This window comes from Thermobia domestica, chromosome 5 (assembly GCF_964235325.1).
Source record: "Thermobia domestica chromosome 5, izTheDome1.hap1.1, whole genome shotgun sequence".
Classification (NCBI taxonomy): Eukaryota; Metazoa; Arthropoda; class Insecta; order Zygentoma; family Lepismatidae; genus Thermobia; species Thermobia domestica.
This window is the reverse complement of record NC_137458.1, coordinates 128,644,829-128,663,911: the sequence shown is the minus strand read 5'-3', so window position 1 is coordinate 128,663,911 and position 19,083 is coordinate 128,644,829. Positions and strand designations below refer to the sequence as shown.

General features: G+C 35.8%; 1 protein-coding gene across 1 annotated transcript in view; it reads left to right on the top strand.

Annotated features, from left to right (window-relative positions):
- Window positions 1–803: 803 nt before the first annotated feature.
- senju (UDP-galactose transporter senju) overlaps window positions 804–19,083 on the top strand; it is a 90,619-nt gene continuing 72,339 nt past the window's right edge. Inside the window, exons 1-2 of the mRNA XM_081759092.1 lie at window positions 804–1,207; window positions 10,409–10,526. Coding sequence (XP_081615218.1) covers window positions 1,051–1,207; window positions 10,409–10,526 — 275 coding nt within the window. The 5' untranslated portion in view covers window positions 804–1,050. The remainder of the gene's footprint in view (window positions 1,208–10,408; window positions 10,527–19,083) is intronic.

The window sequence follows — 19,083 nt, the reverse complement described above, 5'->3', positions numbered from 1 at the left end:
TGGTACAACGAAAATTAAACACTTCATTGTATATCACAAAAACATAAGCAAATCCTTAAAAAAGATATATATAGAAATACATATATCTTTTTTATATATAAAAAGATATATATAAAGAAAAATCAAAGATTGTTATTTAGGTGAAATACTACCTTTGGTTTCAATTGTAACCCAATTTTCTCTATTGTTGATGCATTACTTTCGCCGAAACTTTTTTTATAAAATACAAATTAACAGTAATTTTGTATTCGAAACAAATTGTTTCAATAAAATCGAATTTTTCACTGTTGCCTAAAGCGTATTTTACAAGATGCAATCTTCCACGTAATATTACATGCAATGGCATTGTCCTAATTCCAGCAAATATCGCCACCTGCGGATGATGGTACATATTCATTTGTACCTGACTGAATTGTCACTGGCAAATTGACGAGTGACGTTACTTGTCACTCGTCAATCTGCCTGTGACAGCGTAGAGAAGTAAAAATATTCAATTAAACAGAACGATTTGACATTTGAATTTGTTGATAAAAATTCAGAGCTTGAATTAGAATCTGTATGGGTTTGCGTAAACTCAAAATGAGTATTTTCGTTTGCGATAATCGTTATAGCACTGTCAGTTGTTTGTTCAACTTTCGTATTACGGCTCAGGGCCGGCGCTAGAAGTTTTGCCGCTCTGGGCGGTACTTTCACATGCCGCCCCCTTATTTTTTTCTCAAATTTTGCCGCCCCTGTATTCTTTTCTTTTTTCAAATTTTGCCGCCCTGGGCGGTGGCACGGCTCGACCCCCCTCGCGCCGACCCTGTTACGGCTTGAAGTTCACAAAGTCTGGGAAGTGTACAATGGAATTGTGAAGACTGGTTATGTCAAAGTTTCTAGGTGACAATCCATTTTTGAACAAGGCTGTACAATTCATTAAACTACATAAATGTTGGCAATTGAGAAAGAAGAAGAAGAAGAATTTTCTATTCGAATAAAGAAAAGAAAAGAAGGGGCGTTTGTTAAAATTATAAACAATAAAAAAAGAAGAGGAACTAATGTTATTGTGTAATGTATGGCAAAATATATTATTTTAAGTTGTTTGACGTCCTTCGGTGGTCCGTAATGAAGATTAACCTAATAGGCAGTATCAACTGGTCAGAACTATTTCATACCAAATGGAGTGTAGTCATATTTATATCATATATGGTGTTGTTTATAAATCAAGGTTAGTGACGTTGACAGTGCTTGTCAACACTACATAAATAAAGAATGTAACATTGCATTTCGATCCATATTGTTTTACTTTTGACACACTACTAGGAAGATTTGTTGAAAAGTTGTAATCTCTTCACTAATTCCCTCTTTATTGTCCTCTGAAAGGTTTCCGCTGCTGACGTGAATATATCTACGTGCAGATTGATTATATGGATCCATACATAAATGCATGAAATATACACATATGTTTCTTTTTGCATTCACTTGTTGTATCTTCAGCAAACATTTTTGAGATATTCAGTTCAAAAGATTCTCCCAGCCAGATTCAGTTGAAGGTTGATGTGCAAAACAGCAACCAACTCATGCTAGGTGGCCACGAAAAAGCACCAACTTTATCTAGCCGAGCCAGACGGGAGTGTAACAGGGAGGCAGCGTAAGTGGTGGTTCGTGCGTCAGGAGCAGGCGCGTCATCGATGGTGGGTATAGACCTACGCGTAGACGAGATTTAAGGAAAACATCTGCCTTGACGATAAAAAGATATTTGATTGGGGTTAAGTTCCAAAGTTGGGTGCCCGTTTCCAGCAAAATTTTTAAAATTTACAGGGAAGCTATGGATAATTTGTTTGTGTGCTTGGTAATATATAAGGATCTCGGAAAATATCTTTATTTGTTATGTATAAACGGTTACAAACATGGGACTATTCGGCGAGCGGAGGGAACTACTTGGCGCAAGGTAACAGAATATTTGTATTGTGGGAAACTAACGAGCATTTATACTATCAACATGGCTGCAAATATACCGAAACGATGCACAGGATATGAACTGACTGTGTTAAATTTCGTGAAGCAATACGGTCATAACGAGCAAAATCTTCTAAAACTATGGGAAGAGCATGAATTAATGAACCTAAGAACAAATTGTGGGAAGTGTGTAAAGGAGGTGACAGCGAAGAAACGTTGAGAAAGTTATTGTTTTCAGTACGAACCGAAGTACTAAGGTAAGTAAGTATATAATAAAAAAAAATATGACTGAAAACAACGTGACCTGCGTGGCTCTAACCTGCCTTAACTCGCTAACGCTCGCTTGGCAGTACTGTGAGAATTAAATACTAAACTTTCTTCGGACGTTCAAGGACACCCGTCTTATATGTGGAAACCTCACCTAACCTAACCTTTCCCCTACCTCACGATGTAAAGAAAGTAACCCTAAAGTCAGTTAAGAACGTAGGAATTGAAAAATTATAAATTTTAATAGCTTTCATGACAGGGTATGAAAAAACCCGGGTTTTTTTGAAAAAGTCCACCCACCTGGGCCCATGTGGGTTTTTTCGGGTATTTTCGGGTTTAATCGTTTTTTTTCGGGTTTAATTGGGTTTTTTCGAAATATTTCAATGTCTTTGGGGTAAAAGTGTTAAAATGTGATTTATATTTCAAGATTATCATTGTCACAACTTGCATCAATTTTCTATTCACTGCTGTTTTGAAAAAATGGCCGCCATTTTGAAATTTTACGTTAGATAGCTGCCAAAATATATACATCTAATTTAGAGTGTCTCGTGCTTATATTCTAAAAAAATTCAACTTAAAAGACCGAAAACTGCACTTTGTAGCGTGGATACCCGCTATTTTTTTTAAAGCCACCATTTTGAAATTGTACGCTGGTATGCCGCCAAAATCGATACTGGAAATTTAGTGTGTCTCGTACTTGTACCCTGAAAACTTAAACTTAAAACATCGAAGGTTGTACCCTGTAGTATGTGTGGTACAGGCAGACGAACGAACAAATGTAGATCGAATCATCCCAGAAGCCTCAGTGACGTTTGCCAAATATGAACACCAAATATATTAATTTAACAGCGTAAAATAAATGGTTTTATTTGAAAGTCACTTTCGATATTTTGTGCGTTCAATTAGGTGAAATTCCGGAGCATTTGTTGCAAGACATTTCTTTCCAGAAAATTAATTTAAAACAATTAACAAAGATATAATTCATATTTTACAAAGTAAATGTTTCAAAATGTCTTAAATGAAATTAAATATCTTCCAGCGTAAAATAAATAGTTTTATTGTTGCAGTATTCAGTTCCGATGCTTTGTGCGTTCAATTGCGGGAATTTCCCGAGCATTTCTTTCGCAACTTTTTTTTTTTTCCCTCGAAAATGCAGCTTTCTTTACTGTACATCGAAACTTCCACTAGTACGGAAGTTTGAATTCAGCAACTAAAGTAGTAAGTGTTACGTAGTTTTCGGAACTCTGAGCATTAAGCTTCTTAAATTGGACAAAAATTTTTACGCTATTGTTGGTGTTGATTCTAAAGAATGCTTATTTGAAGAATTCCAACAAATAACTGAAGTAAACTGCTATTGTTGGAAGGTAAGAAATAATACTAATAGTTTTACTAATGCACTACATATTTACTGGTAGTACCGGCACATATGGCTTTAAACTCGTCAAACGTAGGGGAAACCGGGGCACATTGTCACAAGGGGCACGTTGTCACAGTAGCAATTCTGAAAAAAGCGACAACATTAGCGCGCCGGTGCTGCTTTCTTGTTTACTTACTAGATATCACTACTAACTGTACTCATTTGGAGATGCGCGGGAACAACGGTGCTGCGTCAGTTGAACTTTGTGTGTTTTCAGTGCCGGAATGTAAATTTTCCGAGTCCTGAAATTGCTGTTTTGTGTGTTCGTGAAAGCGGTAGAAGCAAATATTTTTGTGTGTGTTATGTAGGCTAATAGAGCTTCATAGTGTGCTACTTTGAATGCGCCTAATCTTGTCGTTTGGTATAGATATTTTGTAAAAAGAATATGGCGACGCGTGGGGCAAGTTGTCACAAATAAGACGGGGCATGTTGTCACTGTGACAATGTGCCCCACTCTGTTTCACAGACAGTGAGAATATACAAAAGAAAGACAGAGAGGAAAGCACCACCAATGGAAGATCTACTGGTTGCAGCAAGAGCTATGAAAAGAAATAACCTCATATCAATACGTAGGCCTAAAGCTGCTAAAGAATTTCATGTCCACTACAGAATATTGGCAAGATTCTGTGCACGTGTTACAGATGGCAAACTACAGTTCGGCCAATGCTCATTTACATTAGGTTACTCTTTGTAATACTAGGAAGAATTACTAGTATCATACCAAAACAAGCTTCGCACATGTAATTTGGACTCACTACAAAAGAGGTTCGCGATTTGGCTTACAACTACGCAAAAGCGCTAGGATTGAAATGCCCATAGTCATGGAATGAAAAGCCATTGTTGGCCCAGACTGGTATCCGGTATTTCTGAAAGGCATGGTGATCTTGCTATAAGAACTCCCCAAGGAAGTAGTTTTGCACCTATAAACAATGTCAAGGAAGGTCCAAAGAAGATTGCGAGTCTTCCTCAGAGGACGACGATACATTGTGTTTAGTTTATGGCGATCCATACAGTACGAGTACATGTAGCGAGAAATGGATTCAGTGCATTCGATGTACGGAATCGGTCTACGAAAACTGAGGGAAGCAGAATTTGTTTTACGTGTGTATTAACTGTGACTCTGACGATGACCTCCAGGTATGATACTCTGTAGAAGCAAAAGGATAAACATTTTCAAATTAGTTTGAGGTGCGTACTAATAAAACGCAACTAAACTTCATAATAATATTTACTCCTCTTCTAGCTATACAATAGTCCTATCAGAGGAATTCTTTGCAATTCATAAACTACAATCAGAAACAACTTAAATGCAATTGGTTAATTTTGTGTTGGCCTATTGGAGAAGTAGGCTATGATTTGATAATTTCGTCATTTTGTTATTACCTTTCAGTTTGTAGTTTTGATTCCTTAGCTATGAGTTAGTTCTGTTTTCGTGGCCGTTTTGGTTTTCCTACAAAGCTTGATGTAACAATAAATCTTTTAGGTTGAGAAAATATAAGCTATGGAGCCCAAGGCAGATATGTTAGTTTTAAGAGTGGTTCAATATTGATTCAACAATCACATGGTCTCCCTATTTTTTTTTTTTTTTTTTTTTTTTTTTTTTACCTATTTAACTAATATAGTTTCCCTTTTCATTTAATTATGTTTTGATTCTCTTTCAGACGCTAAGTATTTAATGCTGGTAACATTTACAGTCTTTTTGCATTAGTAATAGCTGCATTAATAATATCTACCAATTTCTGGAAAGTGCCACAAGAATAACATGTGACAATTTGCCCCATATTTTGTGACAACTTACCCCGCATATGGGGTACATTGTCACAACTGTATTGATCATAAAACATAGTACATAAGTCCAGTTCAGAGCGAGTTACATTGGACAGAGAAATATATGTTATGCACAAGATAATAAAGTATGTGTATACTAAAAATTATAATTTTCGGCCTTAGACGAGCATCACAAGAAAATAAAACGTGAAAATTGTGACAATGTGCCCCGGTGTCCCCTATGAGGGATAACGTCCCTCGGTATAGCCGAGTCGGCGAGCACAATATTTACGGAAAGTATTTTCTAAAATATAAAATTGCATTTTTTTCAGATAGGCTATAAGCATAATCAATACATTAATTTGTTATATAATTATCTCAAGCTAAGGTAAGTTTTTTTTTTTTCATTTATTCAGTGCATTCAGAACTTTATAAAGGTCTTATGTAGAATGTTGTTGTATACCTTAACGTGAAAGCATTTAATTCGCCCGAAGAAAGTCCAAAATTTGATAAAAATCACTTTCAATCTGATCAATTTAGTTGTAGCAATAATATATTATCAAAAAGCTCAAAAACCCAGGTGGGTTTTAAGATGGGTTTTTTCAGGTGGGTCCAACCCGAAAAAACCCGGTGGGTTTTTTCGGGCTGGGCCCACTTGGGCAAACCCTGTTTCATGAAAATTTTGCTCGAAAAGTATCGGACGCCCAAATTCGGAATAAATGCTTGTGGTTGGACCCTTCATTTACAACCCGTACCTTTTACTATTCTCCATACCTTACTACTCTATTTTGGTTCTGCTTAACTTTTTGCCTTCGTATAGGCTACCTTCAATCATCTTTCTTCTCTGTATACACTGTGCTTATTAATAGCTACATGAAGGAGAATGAATGCTCAGTGCAACATATTACATTTCAATTTCTGTTTTTCTACGTACAAGTCTGTGTCGGACGTAAAAACATAGCATATTTCGATTATTCAAATACTGGTTTATTACAACATTATTACTAATTTATTCTGTAAATTTTAAAAATTGTTCATCCGTACTATTTTTGTGCAGTAATGAAATGTGGATATATATGTAGTTAGTTTAGAAAAAAGAAAGCAGGAAATTAACAGCTTTTTATGAAATACAACTGAAATAGGAAAATGAAACAGGAAGAACTATGAGTAAGGTAAGTAATTAGGAAAATAATGTTTAAAACAGATTTGTTTCTCCAAACACGGGGACCATCAGAGAAACTTGAGCCCAGGTGTAAAACCGTTGCAAGTAGCTGGTGTAGAAACTCGTGCCCATATTAAGGTACTTGTAAATACAATGTACAATCACAAACTCCCCTATTCTACGATCTATAACTACAAAGCCGTCCGACAGGTAAGTCACGTAGTAGCATGAGGAAAAGCGTGTTTTCACTATTTTCGGTTACGCGCATACTCCTATGGACGCATCCTCGTGCCACCTGCCCTGGCGTGTTTATACACAGTTTGTTCGTTTTAGTGGACACCTAGCACAGGTTGGTTTGTTTTTTTGCACTGTAGTTTTTTGTGACATAAGTCTGGATGCAGTATTTAAACGCAAAACCTTGGAAGAATTCTAATATTTGAACAATTATTTCTGGTGGCTTCCCTGAGCTTGATCTATGTTAAATAGATCATTGTTAGATCGTCTAGCGGAAAAGATTTCGAGGACAATATAAAAAAATTAGATAACAAATTATAATTTTTCAACAATTCTTTCAAATGATGTACGGAAACTTGCACATTAAAAAATTATTGCTTATGGGTGTAAATTCTTTTCAACCTTTGTAAACAGTGCTGTCTGCAACGTAGAAGTATTGCCAATGTGCTAACAAATGATGAAACAAACTGTAGGAGGGAAGGAAAGAAATTAAAAATTAAATGGTATGGGCTTGTGATAGCAGAGGCAGGAGTCCTTTTCTCTTTCCTGAATCTTTGAACTAATATATAAACGTAGACATGTATCGAGAAGAAGTGGCAGATCTATGGTTGGATGAATGGACTAGAGTTTAGCATCCCTTTCAGCAGCAAGGTTCTATAAATGTGGACCAATAGCATAACATGGAATCAGGAACACATAAGCACCCACCGGGTATCGTACCCGGATGTCCGCGCCGAAGACGCACACACTAATTATATAATCACGCGAGCTCACTAGCAGATCTAAAAAATATGTATACTTGTACTCCTCGTTCCCATTCAAAATACTGAACTACTCCTTTTCTATTAGAGGTGAGATAATTGTTGAAACTAGTAATTGATCATTTATTTAAGAAGTTGAAAGCTACTGGCTTTATTTAGTTATTAAATAGAGGATCTTAGTTATACGTAATAAAATACCCATAAAATATGCTTTGAATCATCGCGACTTATCTTTTCATTTAATGTCTAACAGAAAATGTTACACCATCTACCAGGTATGAAGACTCTATCGGCACCTCATTCATCAGATTCAATGAAACCGTTTAGTTCTATATAGGAATAGACAAACACACAATCTAACATGCATAAATATTACCTTCCTTTTAATATCACCGCAGCAGTGCGAAAAAGAACAGAAGAAAGAAGTTATGAAGCTTCCTCTCCAACATTATAAACTTCTTACATCTTCAAGATTTCTTCCGATGTTTTCGCAATGTTACAGATCTTTAAATCTCATCGCATTTTCGAAAGATGATTTACGAATTATTAAGACCTATGTGTAGAATTAACCTTCCTACACTATACTACTTCGTCACGAATCAATGAAATAGTTTTTTTATCCATTTTATTTTATTTTTTTTAAATATTTTCTACCACTTTCTCATCTGTAATGAAATATATGGGACTTAATATCTTAAATAAGAACAACGAGTAGAGCTGATTTGTGGGTTTCAAAAATGACAGCTGTTTGGGAACTATTCTTCAAGGAAAAATAAAAAATTATTGTAAGTTAGCAGCACTGAGAATGGGACGAATGACACTTGATTCTTCTAACAGGAGAAAGATAATCCACTACAGATACAATATACTCTGGTAATTAATGTATTTGTAAAACATACTGAGAACATTTCAAATTCAATTAAAAGCATATATCTATCTGGGATCTAAGTCTTGGGCCAAAATGAAAATATTAAGAGAAAACAGTTACAACCAATGACAAAATATGCGAGGCGCGCGCCACTATTTGAAGATGTCATCTAAATAACCAGACAGGTTACCAGATGCTCCGCATTTTTCTAATCAGGATAAAGAAAGTATTGTATGTTCGCCGATATACAATGTGAGAAAGTTAACCGAGAAATAGAACTGTAAGCACAATCTGTATCCATGGATTTGCTGAATGATTTAGATCAGAGCTTCTCAAACTGTTTCATTTATGGAACCCTTTCACTCCCAAAATGAAATGGCGGAATCCACGAAAATAGCATTACGATATTCCACAATTTTAATAGTAATCCCATTTATTATGCACTATCATTGAACAGAAAAGTACTTTTTTTTTTTTGATTCCGTAATATTATATAAATTAGCATCACACTATTATTTTAAAATGCAATAAATTTAAATTATCGTAGATATGATCACTTTTAAACTGTTTTATATGCACATGAAAGTCAAAGTTTTCATAAACACTTCAAAAATAATAAATCGCTGCAAATATGAAATTTTATATACACACAAGAAAGTAGGTTTTCATAAACTCTTCAAAATATTAAATTATGAAATATGATCATATTTACAAATTTAATATTTTGAAGTGTTTATGAAAACCTGATTTCTGAAATGTAACATGAGAATCATTTTTCATACAGAACGTACCACGTGTGCTGAGACTTCAGTGAGAAGAGTGGGTTGATTTTGTGCCTGGAGAGTTGTTTGAAGTCTGATTTTATGGCGGAAAGCTGCAGTCTCATTTCTAGTTCCGCATCCAATCTGTTTCGGTATTTGGTTTCTGTGGACGCATACACAGAAAATCCAGTTTCACTAAGTACTTAGAAAAGAAAATAGCACTACAATAGCTTTCTTCCATAACCCCGAGTATTTTTTTCTAAATTGTCCCCAGAAGTCTATCAACGGCAGCGTCTTAAATTGAAGTGGAAGGGATGAATCGGATGTCAAGTCTATTAGGTTCTCGTATTCGTCAAATGAGGCGAGGAGACTTTCCTTGGATGTCATATGGATTTTTGACCCGCTGATGTTGATGATGTTCGTTTTCTTTTTCTGGTAAATACTGATTTACAGTGTGCTGTAAATTCTCCAAGTGTTGAATAAAGTCTTTATTAATGTTACCAAATTCTCCGAGATTTCTTTCGTTCTCCTCAAGGAAATCTTTCAATGCAGGAAATACGTCATATTCACACTTCTGCTCCAAAACTGTAACTTCCTCTTAAAAGCCGTGATTTTGTCCTCTGCTGCCAATACATAAATTCCTTGAAGGGACAGATTGACCTAATTCATTTTCACTAATACGTCAGCTAGATAGACAAGTCTAAATGGCCACTAATGATCACTCAAACGTTCCTCCAGCTCGAAGTGGTGATTGATGAAGAATACTCTTACAACGTCTCTTAGTTCAAGTAGCCTGCTTAAAGCTTTTCCACGAGAAAACCATCTGAGTTCTGTATGGAGAAGGAGGGATTGATGAAGGCTTCCTATATCGTTGCAAAGAATTTTGAAGAGCTTTGCATTTTGTGCTCTTAATTTGATTGTCACTGCTTCATCAAGGGCGTTTTTGAGGAGCTGTGGCATTTTCTTTTTCAATATCTCTCTTTCTCTCTCTCTCTCTCTCTCTCTCTCTCTCTAATTTGATTGTATGGCTGTGAATGCCGCTCCCTACAAAATACATTGGAAAGGTAGGGGAAACGTGCTGTTCTCTATGAGTTATTATTACGCCTGTAAATTTGCATGAAATAGTAAATTAAGGGATTTATATTTGAAATCAAGTCTTATATTAGGTGATACTTTATCTTTTAGTTACGTCTTGTATTCTGCCTCTAACTTTATACATTAATTGTTTTGCAGGTGTGCTGGTAACTGCTTCTCAGAACTCTAACAATGTATATTCATATAACACAGTGACTGTTGTGTTATTGACGGAAGTGATGAAGCTAGTTGCTGCAGCGATTTTTTACTGTAAAGAGTAAGTTTTAAAACATAATAGATAAAGTACGAAATAGAGCATAAGAAATTACTTATCTTGTATCTCATTTTTCGTTCATTAATAGAATATTTCAACTTTCACGGAGAGATCTTCACCAACTTTTTTGTTTTGTTTTGTTGTTGCATCATCGTACCTTTTCCTTCACATCCTCAAGTGTGGTTTTGAGCTTTTCTACAAAGTGCAATTTTAGACAGAGAAAAAGAGAAGAATCTTCAGTTTGAAAACAAGATCATTTAAGGACATCTAACCTGTGCATAGTTACAAACACAGTTACTTAGTAGTTTAAGTGTTTACCCATCACACATATTTATATATTTGCAATAATTTCTGCTTTGTGTATCTAGTGTTTCCAGTAGTTATGTAAAGTGAATTAGAGTGAAAAACAGCTTCAGCAATAGCACCAAATGAAGGAGAAGTCTTTAAATTCCATAAATAACTGTTATTAGAAATAAGAAGTTTGTTCACATAATAGCGAGTGCACTGTTAAAATTACAGGAAGAGTTAATATCATTGTATGTAAAATTGTATTTTGTACAAAAGCTCAAAACCAAATTTGAAAATGTGAAGGAAGAGATCTGATGACGGAAATAAATAAATAAAAATAAAAATATCTTCGTCAAGATTGAAATACCCTGGATGACAGGAAATGCTCCTATCTGGGTCAGTTCATACGAAGTAGTCCAGAAGTGGTTGCTCGACCATTTCCGAAAATTATAAAACTTTCAGTGTAACGAACCTTGTGTATGAGAAGGTCAATAACATATTCACGTTGTCGTATGTACAAGTGTTTCGGAATGGCGGCCATCTTTGTTGTCGATGGAGTGCCATTTTTTGCATTTGCAAGCGTTTACGAAATCTACAGTTGCTCAGGACGTACATATCAGACGAATTCGAAACAAGAACGAATGTTTAGAGGAGAGATTAAGGTACACGAAGAACATATACTCTTGCTCCTAAATAAATATGCAGGGTTGCAAATCAATACATGAAATCACCAGAAAAATTACACTTTCAAACGGGCTGTATTTTGGAATGGCATAAAGTGGGGGGTTCATAAGTTTTGTGCTGAATACTATAGCATGAAAAGAATCTGTAGAAATATCCACAGCTATGATACTACTGGCATCGCAGATTTATGGGGGTTCGAAAGTTGAAGTTTGTGAATTTGATGCCGTTTTTGGGGCGTAATATCTCAGAAGGGCAAAGTGCTAAAAATTGTTGCTTATGTCACAAAGTAATTCTGTATGTGAAGAAACTATTTCAAAAAAAATCATGACTGATATTACATGGAGAAAAAAGTGAGGACATGGTAAAAGAGCGAAGAAAGCACTCGTGTGACGATGGTTTTAGCCCGGAAAAATTTAAATGTTTTGTTATGTTTGGTGCTAGATCTCAAAAACTACGCATGGTACAGCAATTAGGCCCGCTTTTGATTGTGTTCAGTTGTGCAAAAGCTTGCGAGTGGCGTTTGTTCCATCTTTCTGGCTCCATGATCATTGCCACGTCTACAGAGTGGATAATATATCTTGGCCATCCGCTTTAACGGACAAACCAAAAGAGAGAGAAAAGTGAAACTTTGAAGGAAGCAACTATAAGAAGAGGAACTTCTTTGTGTGTATTAAATAGAAATACTCAATAAACAGTGTTGCCAACCCAATGTAAAGTTATATTTTTCAAATGGCACTACGTCTGATTATTACATATTTAACATCAACGGGTCAAACGTAAACTTAAAATACCACTTTTATTACTCAGTGTTGCAAACTAAGGATGCCATAGTATCACAAATATCCAAATTTCGGAAGCATCTAAAGCAAATACAGCATAACGGAGATGCACAGGGTCATGTACATCGAAAGTTCTTTAGAGTTGGATACCGTGGTCATAGTATAACTTGTTTCGAATGAATAGGAACGAAGTTACCAGGGCTTGAAAATTTTATTTTATTTTTTTGAAAGCATTTATTTCGAAAAAAAAAAAAGGCTTAGATAAGTGTCATATCTAGTTACTCGTATGGTTTGTAATGGATGTGTAAATTATTACAAATCCGTTTACAGCACTTCGATATCTCAAACCGTTCCGGAGATATGATAAGCACTGCTGAAGTTTGCACCAGCACTTAAATCGTGTAGTTGCGAGAACTTGTAATTACAGCTACTAAAAGCTATATCTATAATGCTATAGAAGAGAAGGGAAACAACAATCATTTTAAATATTTTCCACAAATATGTCATTTTCAGCAGGACACTATAGAAAGGTGTAACACAAACCTGTGAACACATTAACTTCCGTAACTGGGATTGGATTTCAATGATACTTTACTGATACATTAAGTGCCTTAATACCGCGGTCCAGTTCGACGATGGATGTCGTGGGTGCAAGGAAGAGCTAACCATCCTTAACATATAGACGAGGCAATGATCATGGAGCTAGAAAGATGGAACAAACGCCACTTGCAAGTTTCGCGCAACTGAACACAAACAAAAGCGGCCCTAATTGCTGCACCATGCGTAGTTTTTGAGATTAGCATCAAACATATCAAAACATGTAAATTTTTCCGGGCTAAAACCATTGTCACACGAGTGCTTTCTTCGCTCTTTTACCAAGTCCTCACATTTTTCTCCATGCAATATCAGTCCTTTTTTTTTTTTTTTTTTTTTTGCAATAGTTTATTCACATACAGAATTTCTTTGTGGCCTAAGCAGCAATTTTTAGCACTTTGTCCTCCTGAGATATTACGCCCCAAAGACGGCATCAAATTCACAAGTTTCAACTTTTGGACCCCCGTAGACCCTATACTACGATGCCAGTAGTATCATAGCTGTGAAAACTTATGAACCCTCCACTTTATGCCATTCCAAAATACAGCCCGTTTGAAAGTGTAATTTTTCTAAAGTTTTTCTGGTGATTTCATGTATTGGTTTGCAACCCTGCATATTTATTTAGGAGCAAGAGTATATGTTCTCCGTGTATCTCAGTCTCTCCTCTAAACATTCGTTCTTGTTTCGAGTTCGTCTGATACGTACGTACGTCCTGAGCAACTGTAGTTTTCGTAAACGCTTGCAAATGCAAAAAATGGCACTCCATCGTACAACGACTTATCAAGAATAGTCGTTAACCTGGTTCGGCTAAGTAAGATATACAAATTTCGAGTGGTAGTATTTCTTTGCATGTAAAAATTAGCTTCAATAATTATATACTATTAATCTCACCTTTTTAATAAGAATGATAACGTCTATGAACGGTGCTAAAAATGGTTTATTAGTTGATATACTTTATAATATCTTTTCCTTAAAACTGTCAAGCACACAAACTTGCTGACTCGGTATCCATAAACATTACATAGCAACAACTATCCCATAATAATACTTTACATATCTTAAAAACATTCTTCTTTTTTTAATATGAAATTAACATTCTACTAAGTATAGTGCACATGTATGAGCACTTTCTGCCCAAGGTACAGGTAATTATTACTCAATCCAAAGTATTTTGTTATAATCGACAACAAAGATTGCCGCCATTCGGAAAGGCTTGTACAGCCACGAACATTAGGAACTGGATATGTAAGAAATGATAGCTTTTTCCAGTAGCAGAATAGTTTCACTGTATGTCTGATAGTTGGACAACCAACATGACAGCAAATACATGCCCGAAAACATAAAATGCCAGGATATTCCTCCACTTGGAGGAAAAAGTATTAGTATCTGAGAGCATCACTTAGAGAAACAACCACAAGATAAATCTGCAGAAATTACATTCACGTTAAGTTCAAAGAGATAGGAATTAATGCAAAGAAAACGAAAAGAATAATACGCATCATGCAGAGACCGAAAAAGTATGGAAAGCTAAACAAAATGAGAAAAGAAGGAAAGAGCAAAAGAATGGAAATAAATTAAATTTTAATACTTAAGGATAAACAGTCTCAGTCTTTCCGCCTGTCCCCTGCTTCTGTCTTGGCTTTTCTCCCTTCATAGGATAAATCTCTTTCAGTATCAAACACGAACATCATTTATAGTGTTTAATTCCTTGAAAAGAAAAATGTAACTCAGTCTAGGCTGAGACTCGAACACAGAATCCTTAGAACGACAGTCACACACGGTACCCACTTATCTACACAGGCTATACCAACTGTGTTTATAAATCAGGCAGTACTCGTGCTGTTATCAAACGTGTTAAATCAGCCATTGTCGGTTAGTTACCCCAGTTATACTTGAAGTTTGAACTTTATTTACGGCCTTTAGCCATCTACGGAAACAGGTCTATGTTTCCATTAAAAGCATTTGTTCTGTAGATTAAAATCAAGAATTAGGTATATAGATATCGGATTAATGGGGGTTACAAGAGTGATTTCGTAACTGCGAAATGGGTCTTCAAGACGGTGGTCGCACCAGTACTGACATCTGGTAGCGTTGTTACGTAACACATTCAGTATAAATAAAGTTTCGAAACCATAAGTTGCAAGTTGTGCCGTGGATAAGTCGATAAGGCGTCTGCCTGTTGAGTGGGGCAACGAGGGTTTGCGTCTCCTGTAAACCGATTACTTTTTCTTTCAAAATACATTTCTATATTTTTATATATGATATTAATGCTTTCTTAAATTAGTGGAGGTTAAGTAAAGTCAGGAAGCTTAAAATACATATATATGATTGCTTTATTCGTATGTGCAGTCCAGAGATGGAGCGGGCCAGTGGGTCACGGGTCAACAGAACGTGACCCACTGTGACCCACCGATCTACTCTGACTTAACGCATTACGACCCATTCTGCTCAGTGCATTGTAGACAGCTTCTGAACACTGGTGAATTTGTCTACTTTTTACTTTCAAGGCATCCTTTCCTTCTTTTTTGCATTTGTTTCTATTGAAAAAAGAACTACAGGCAATTTTAGATATTGATATTTGCAATTGTAATAATAGCAATAGGACTTAGTTAGCTTTGAGACGTAGCCTATGACTTTTTAGAGGAGCTAACTATTGGAAAAAAATGTTTGAATCATGTGTAATATATGAATTATTATATAAAAAATTGATTGTAACTATGTTTGCGTGATCATCACATCCATATTGCAAAGTGAAATGAAATGATTTTTGGTATATAGTTAGGCCCCAATCTCAACTGGGAAGTTATACGCGTATCGGTGTCATTATATTACATATTCTAAGGGGGTCCGAATTTTTGCGAAAAATTTAGTATCTCAAGCCGTACAACTTGGAGAGCTTAAGTTCTGTATATTAATTCTTTATTATAAATAAACAAAACATGTCGTAGCATTTTTTTAAAAAATTCTCTTTTATTGAGGGGGCCATTTTCTGTATAGTGCCGGACAGAAGTCTTTGATCACGTAATAGCGACTGCTTTGAAACAAATGCAGAGCATGAGAATTAAGTCTGTAGTTTGGTGTGGAGAAGAAACAAACTTGTGAATCAAATGTTTAAGAACAACTTATGTTATTCGATAAGACAGAAAATCACGATATCACTGACATATTCACCACGTATTTGGAACTTGCCTCCTCTCCCCTTCAAAGCTGATATTTGAAGACGATGGAAGATGAGCTCACATTTTAAACCAATATATTTATATACCTAGTTTCACCTTCCTCTTACAGCACACATGTTAATGAATATAACATTATAAAAATCCGACTGGAGCCAAATGCTACATACAGTAAAGTTAAAAAACAAATCATTTCAAGCAGATCATCCGTTTTAATGTGAACACAAGACATACAAGTCGATGTCATAATTCTTAAATGAACAAAAGTTATAGAAATTGACTCTCTTCCTCACTTCATACCGAAATTTATCAAAATGCTTGGATACGTGCTTACTCATGTTTAATAAGGATTTTTATATACTGTAAGACGTGGTTACTTTGCACAAAATATGAAAAGAGTTTCACAGTCCTCTGGCGGCAAAACCATGAACAGAAAAGAGGAAGTTTCAACTGGCACCGTAAGATAGAACATCTAACTGTATTTTGGCTATAATGTTGGCAGTTAACATCAGTTCTAATTACCGAGATGGTTCATTGTTGTAGAGATATGGAAAGCAGTCATTGTAAAGGCCGCCAAAATTTGAAAGATATCACGTACAAGATTTTCCGTCAAAGTTAAGCCAGTTCGTAGAATACTACTATGTATAAAGGAACTTTGATGCAATAGTTGAAGTTGAAATGTGAAACTTTTTAAAGTCATAAAAAAAGTAAAAACGGGAGAAGGCAGTTTCAGTCTCTACTCGGAGTTACTTCGCACCAGTCCAAAATACCGCTTAGATAGGAAATTATTACTACTGGAACCTCCTGCATTCTAAATTTAGGTAAACTTCTTATTTAGAATGATGCTGGAATGAATTTCTTGTTGGAAAATAAATTATGAACAGTGGCGGATCCAGAAAAGTAGTTTGAGAGAGACTTCACTCACAAAGACTTCGTTTTTTTTTTTTTTTTTTTTTAAAGAAATGACTATACTTGTGGGAAGGCCTCTTGCTATATCAAATTTGTGAGTGTTCAGGTGAAACTAATATAATCTTTTATTTTACATCGGGTTAATAATGCATAGGTCATTTCTACTATATATCAACTTCACGGACAAAAGCGACTCGTAACTCAATGAAAATCCATTTGTTAGTTCTTCAAGGTCAATACATCAACAAAATAGCTAATACTAGGAGTACACGCGACCCATTACTTCGATAGAAGATATAACAGACGTGTTTACGTCGTGCCTAATGCCTCCGGCACTTAGTAGAAGGCTTAGAAAGAACTATGTTAAAAAAAAAAAAAGCTCTGGGTTCTATTTGTTGTGTGTAAGAAATACGAGTTTGTGTGTCTGTCTGTCTGTGTGCGGCCTGAGAATCAGACGAGTTGACCGAAACTTACTAAATTTTGGCCATGGATACCTTTATCCAGGTCCCAGACCAGGACGAAGTGTTTTTTTAATTCGAACCAGGGGTCTCAGGGGAAGGGGGCGTTTACCGGGACATGTAAAAATATTAGAAAATGACCGATATTTGTGTTGAATTCATAGTAATCGTGATCGCTGAGATCAATGGTGACACTTGCATTAGCGATGACTTTCAAAATCAGCTACCATTGTTTGCGGACCGGGGTCACTGGGGGAAGAGGGGTTACCGAGACATGTAAAAATAATCCAAAATGACCGATATTAGTGTCAAATCCATAGTTTTCACGGTCGCTGAAATAAATGGTGACACTTCCATTAGCGATGACTTTCAAAATCGGCTACCATTGTATGCGGGTCGGGGTCAGCCGGGGGTGGGGTACCGAAATATATAAAAATATTCCAAAATGTCAAATGAATATTAGTGTCAAATCTTTAGTATTCACGGTCGCTGAGATGGATGGTGATTCTTCCAGAGGCGTTGATTTCCAAATTCAGCCCAATCAGCTAGGGACGAGAGGTGTTCTTTTAAGTTTCGAACCAGGGGATCTCAGAGGGCTTTTACCGAGATATGTAAAAGTAGTAGATAATGACCGATATCTTCCCGTTTCGTTGTTCTGTTTGTTTATATAGATTTTATCTGACCCATGCAAAAAATAGGTATTTCAGCTAGTTATTAATAAATGCAAGAAATAAATTCATGGTCTAAAAATAAGAGAGGGTGGCCTAAAAATAGGTGTACAGTACCGTACTGATCAACTCATTGCATTTTATATAATTTCTTATTTTTATCCATCAGGTAGACTTAGTTTCTTTATTATTTGTGCTTAATACGCTTTTACTTACATCTCAGAAGAACCGAAGCAAATATACTCATAAACTAGAATGTTATAGGTAATCAATGTAGAGGTGTATGCCTACTTTTGGACTGCGTGAACAGATAGGAGTGTATTTTGAAAGAAATAAGAGAAAGTATAAGTATACATAACCGTATTTCACTTTATATAATCACGGTCACTAATCTAAGATAATGTAGGAAAAAGTGCAAGAATATAATTAATAATGATAAATATGAACATATAAAAATATATTTTGAAAAAAAAAAAGTTACCCTGGCAGAACTTGTTCACTCCAGGTTTCGAAGCTTTAACCAGAGTTGGAGTGGGACAATGGGCCGGTGGGTCAGTAGATCAAGTGGGTCTAGTTTTCTGAGTGGGTCGTGGGTCAACAGCATGTGACTCACTGCGACTCACCGTGACCCACCACCATCCATGACACTCTGACCCACCGACTCACTGCATTGTAGACAGCATCTTCTGAACAGCATATTTTTTCACCCTCTACCATAGCCATAGAAACTAAAAACACGTTTCTGATTGGTTGCAGTTTCCGATTGTCCAAACCTTCTGATGTAAATGTTGCGTATTAGACTAATAATAGAAGAAAATTGTCATTTTGTTGGAATTGAAGAAGAAGAAGATTGAAGAAGCAGTTGAGGTTAAATTTATATTACGGCAGTTAAGGTGGAACAAAACGAGCTCTGCGGGGCTTCTAATCCGTTCCTACTACTACAACTACTGCTCTTGCTACTACTATTTATACTGTGGATTCGAATAGCAAAACTGCACACGTAA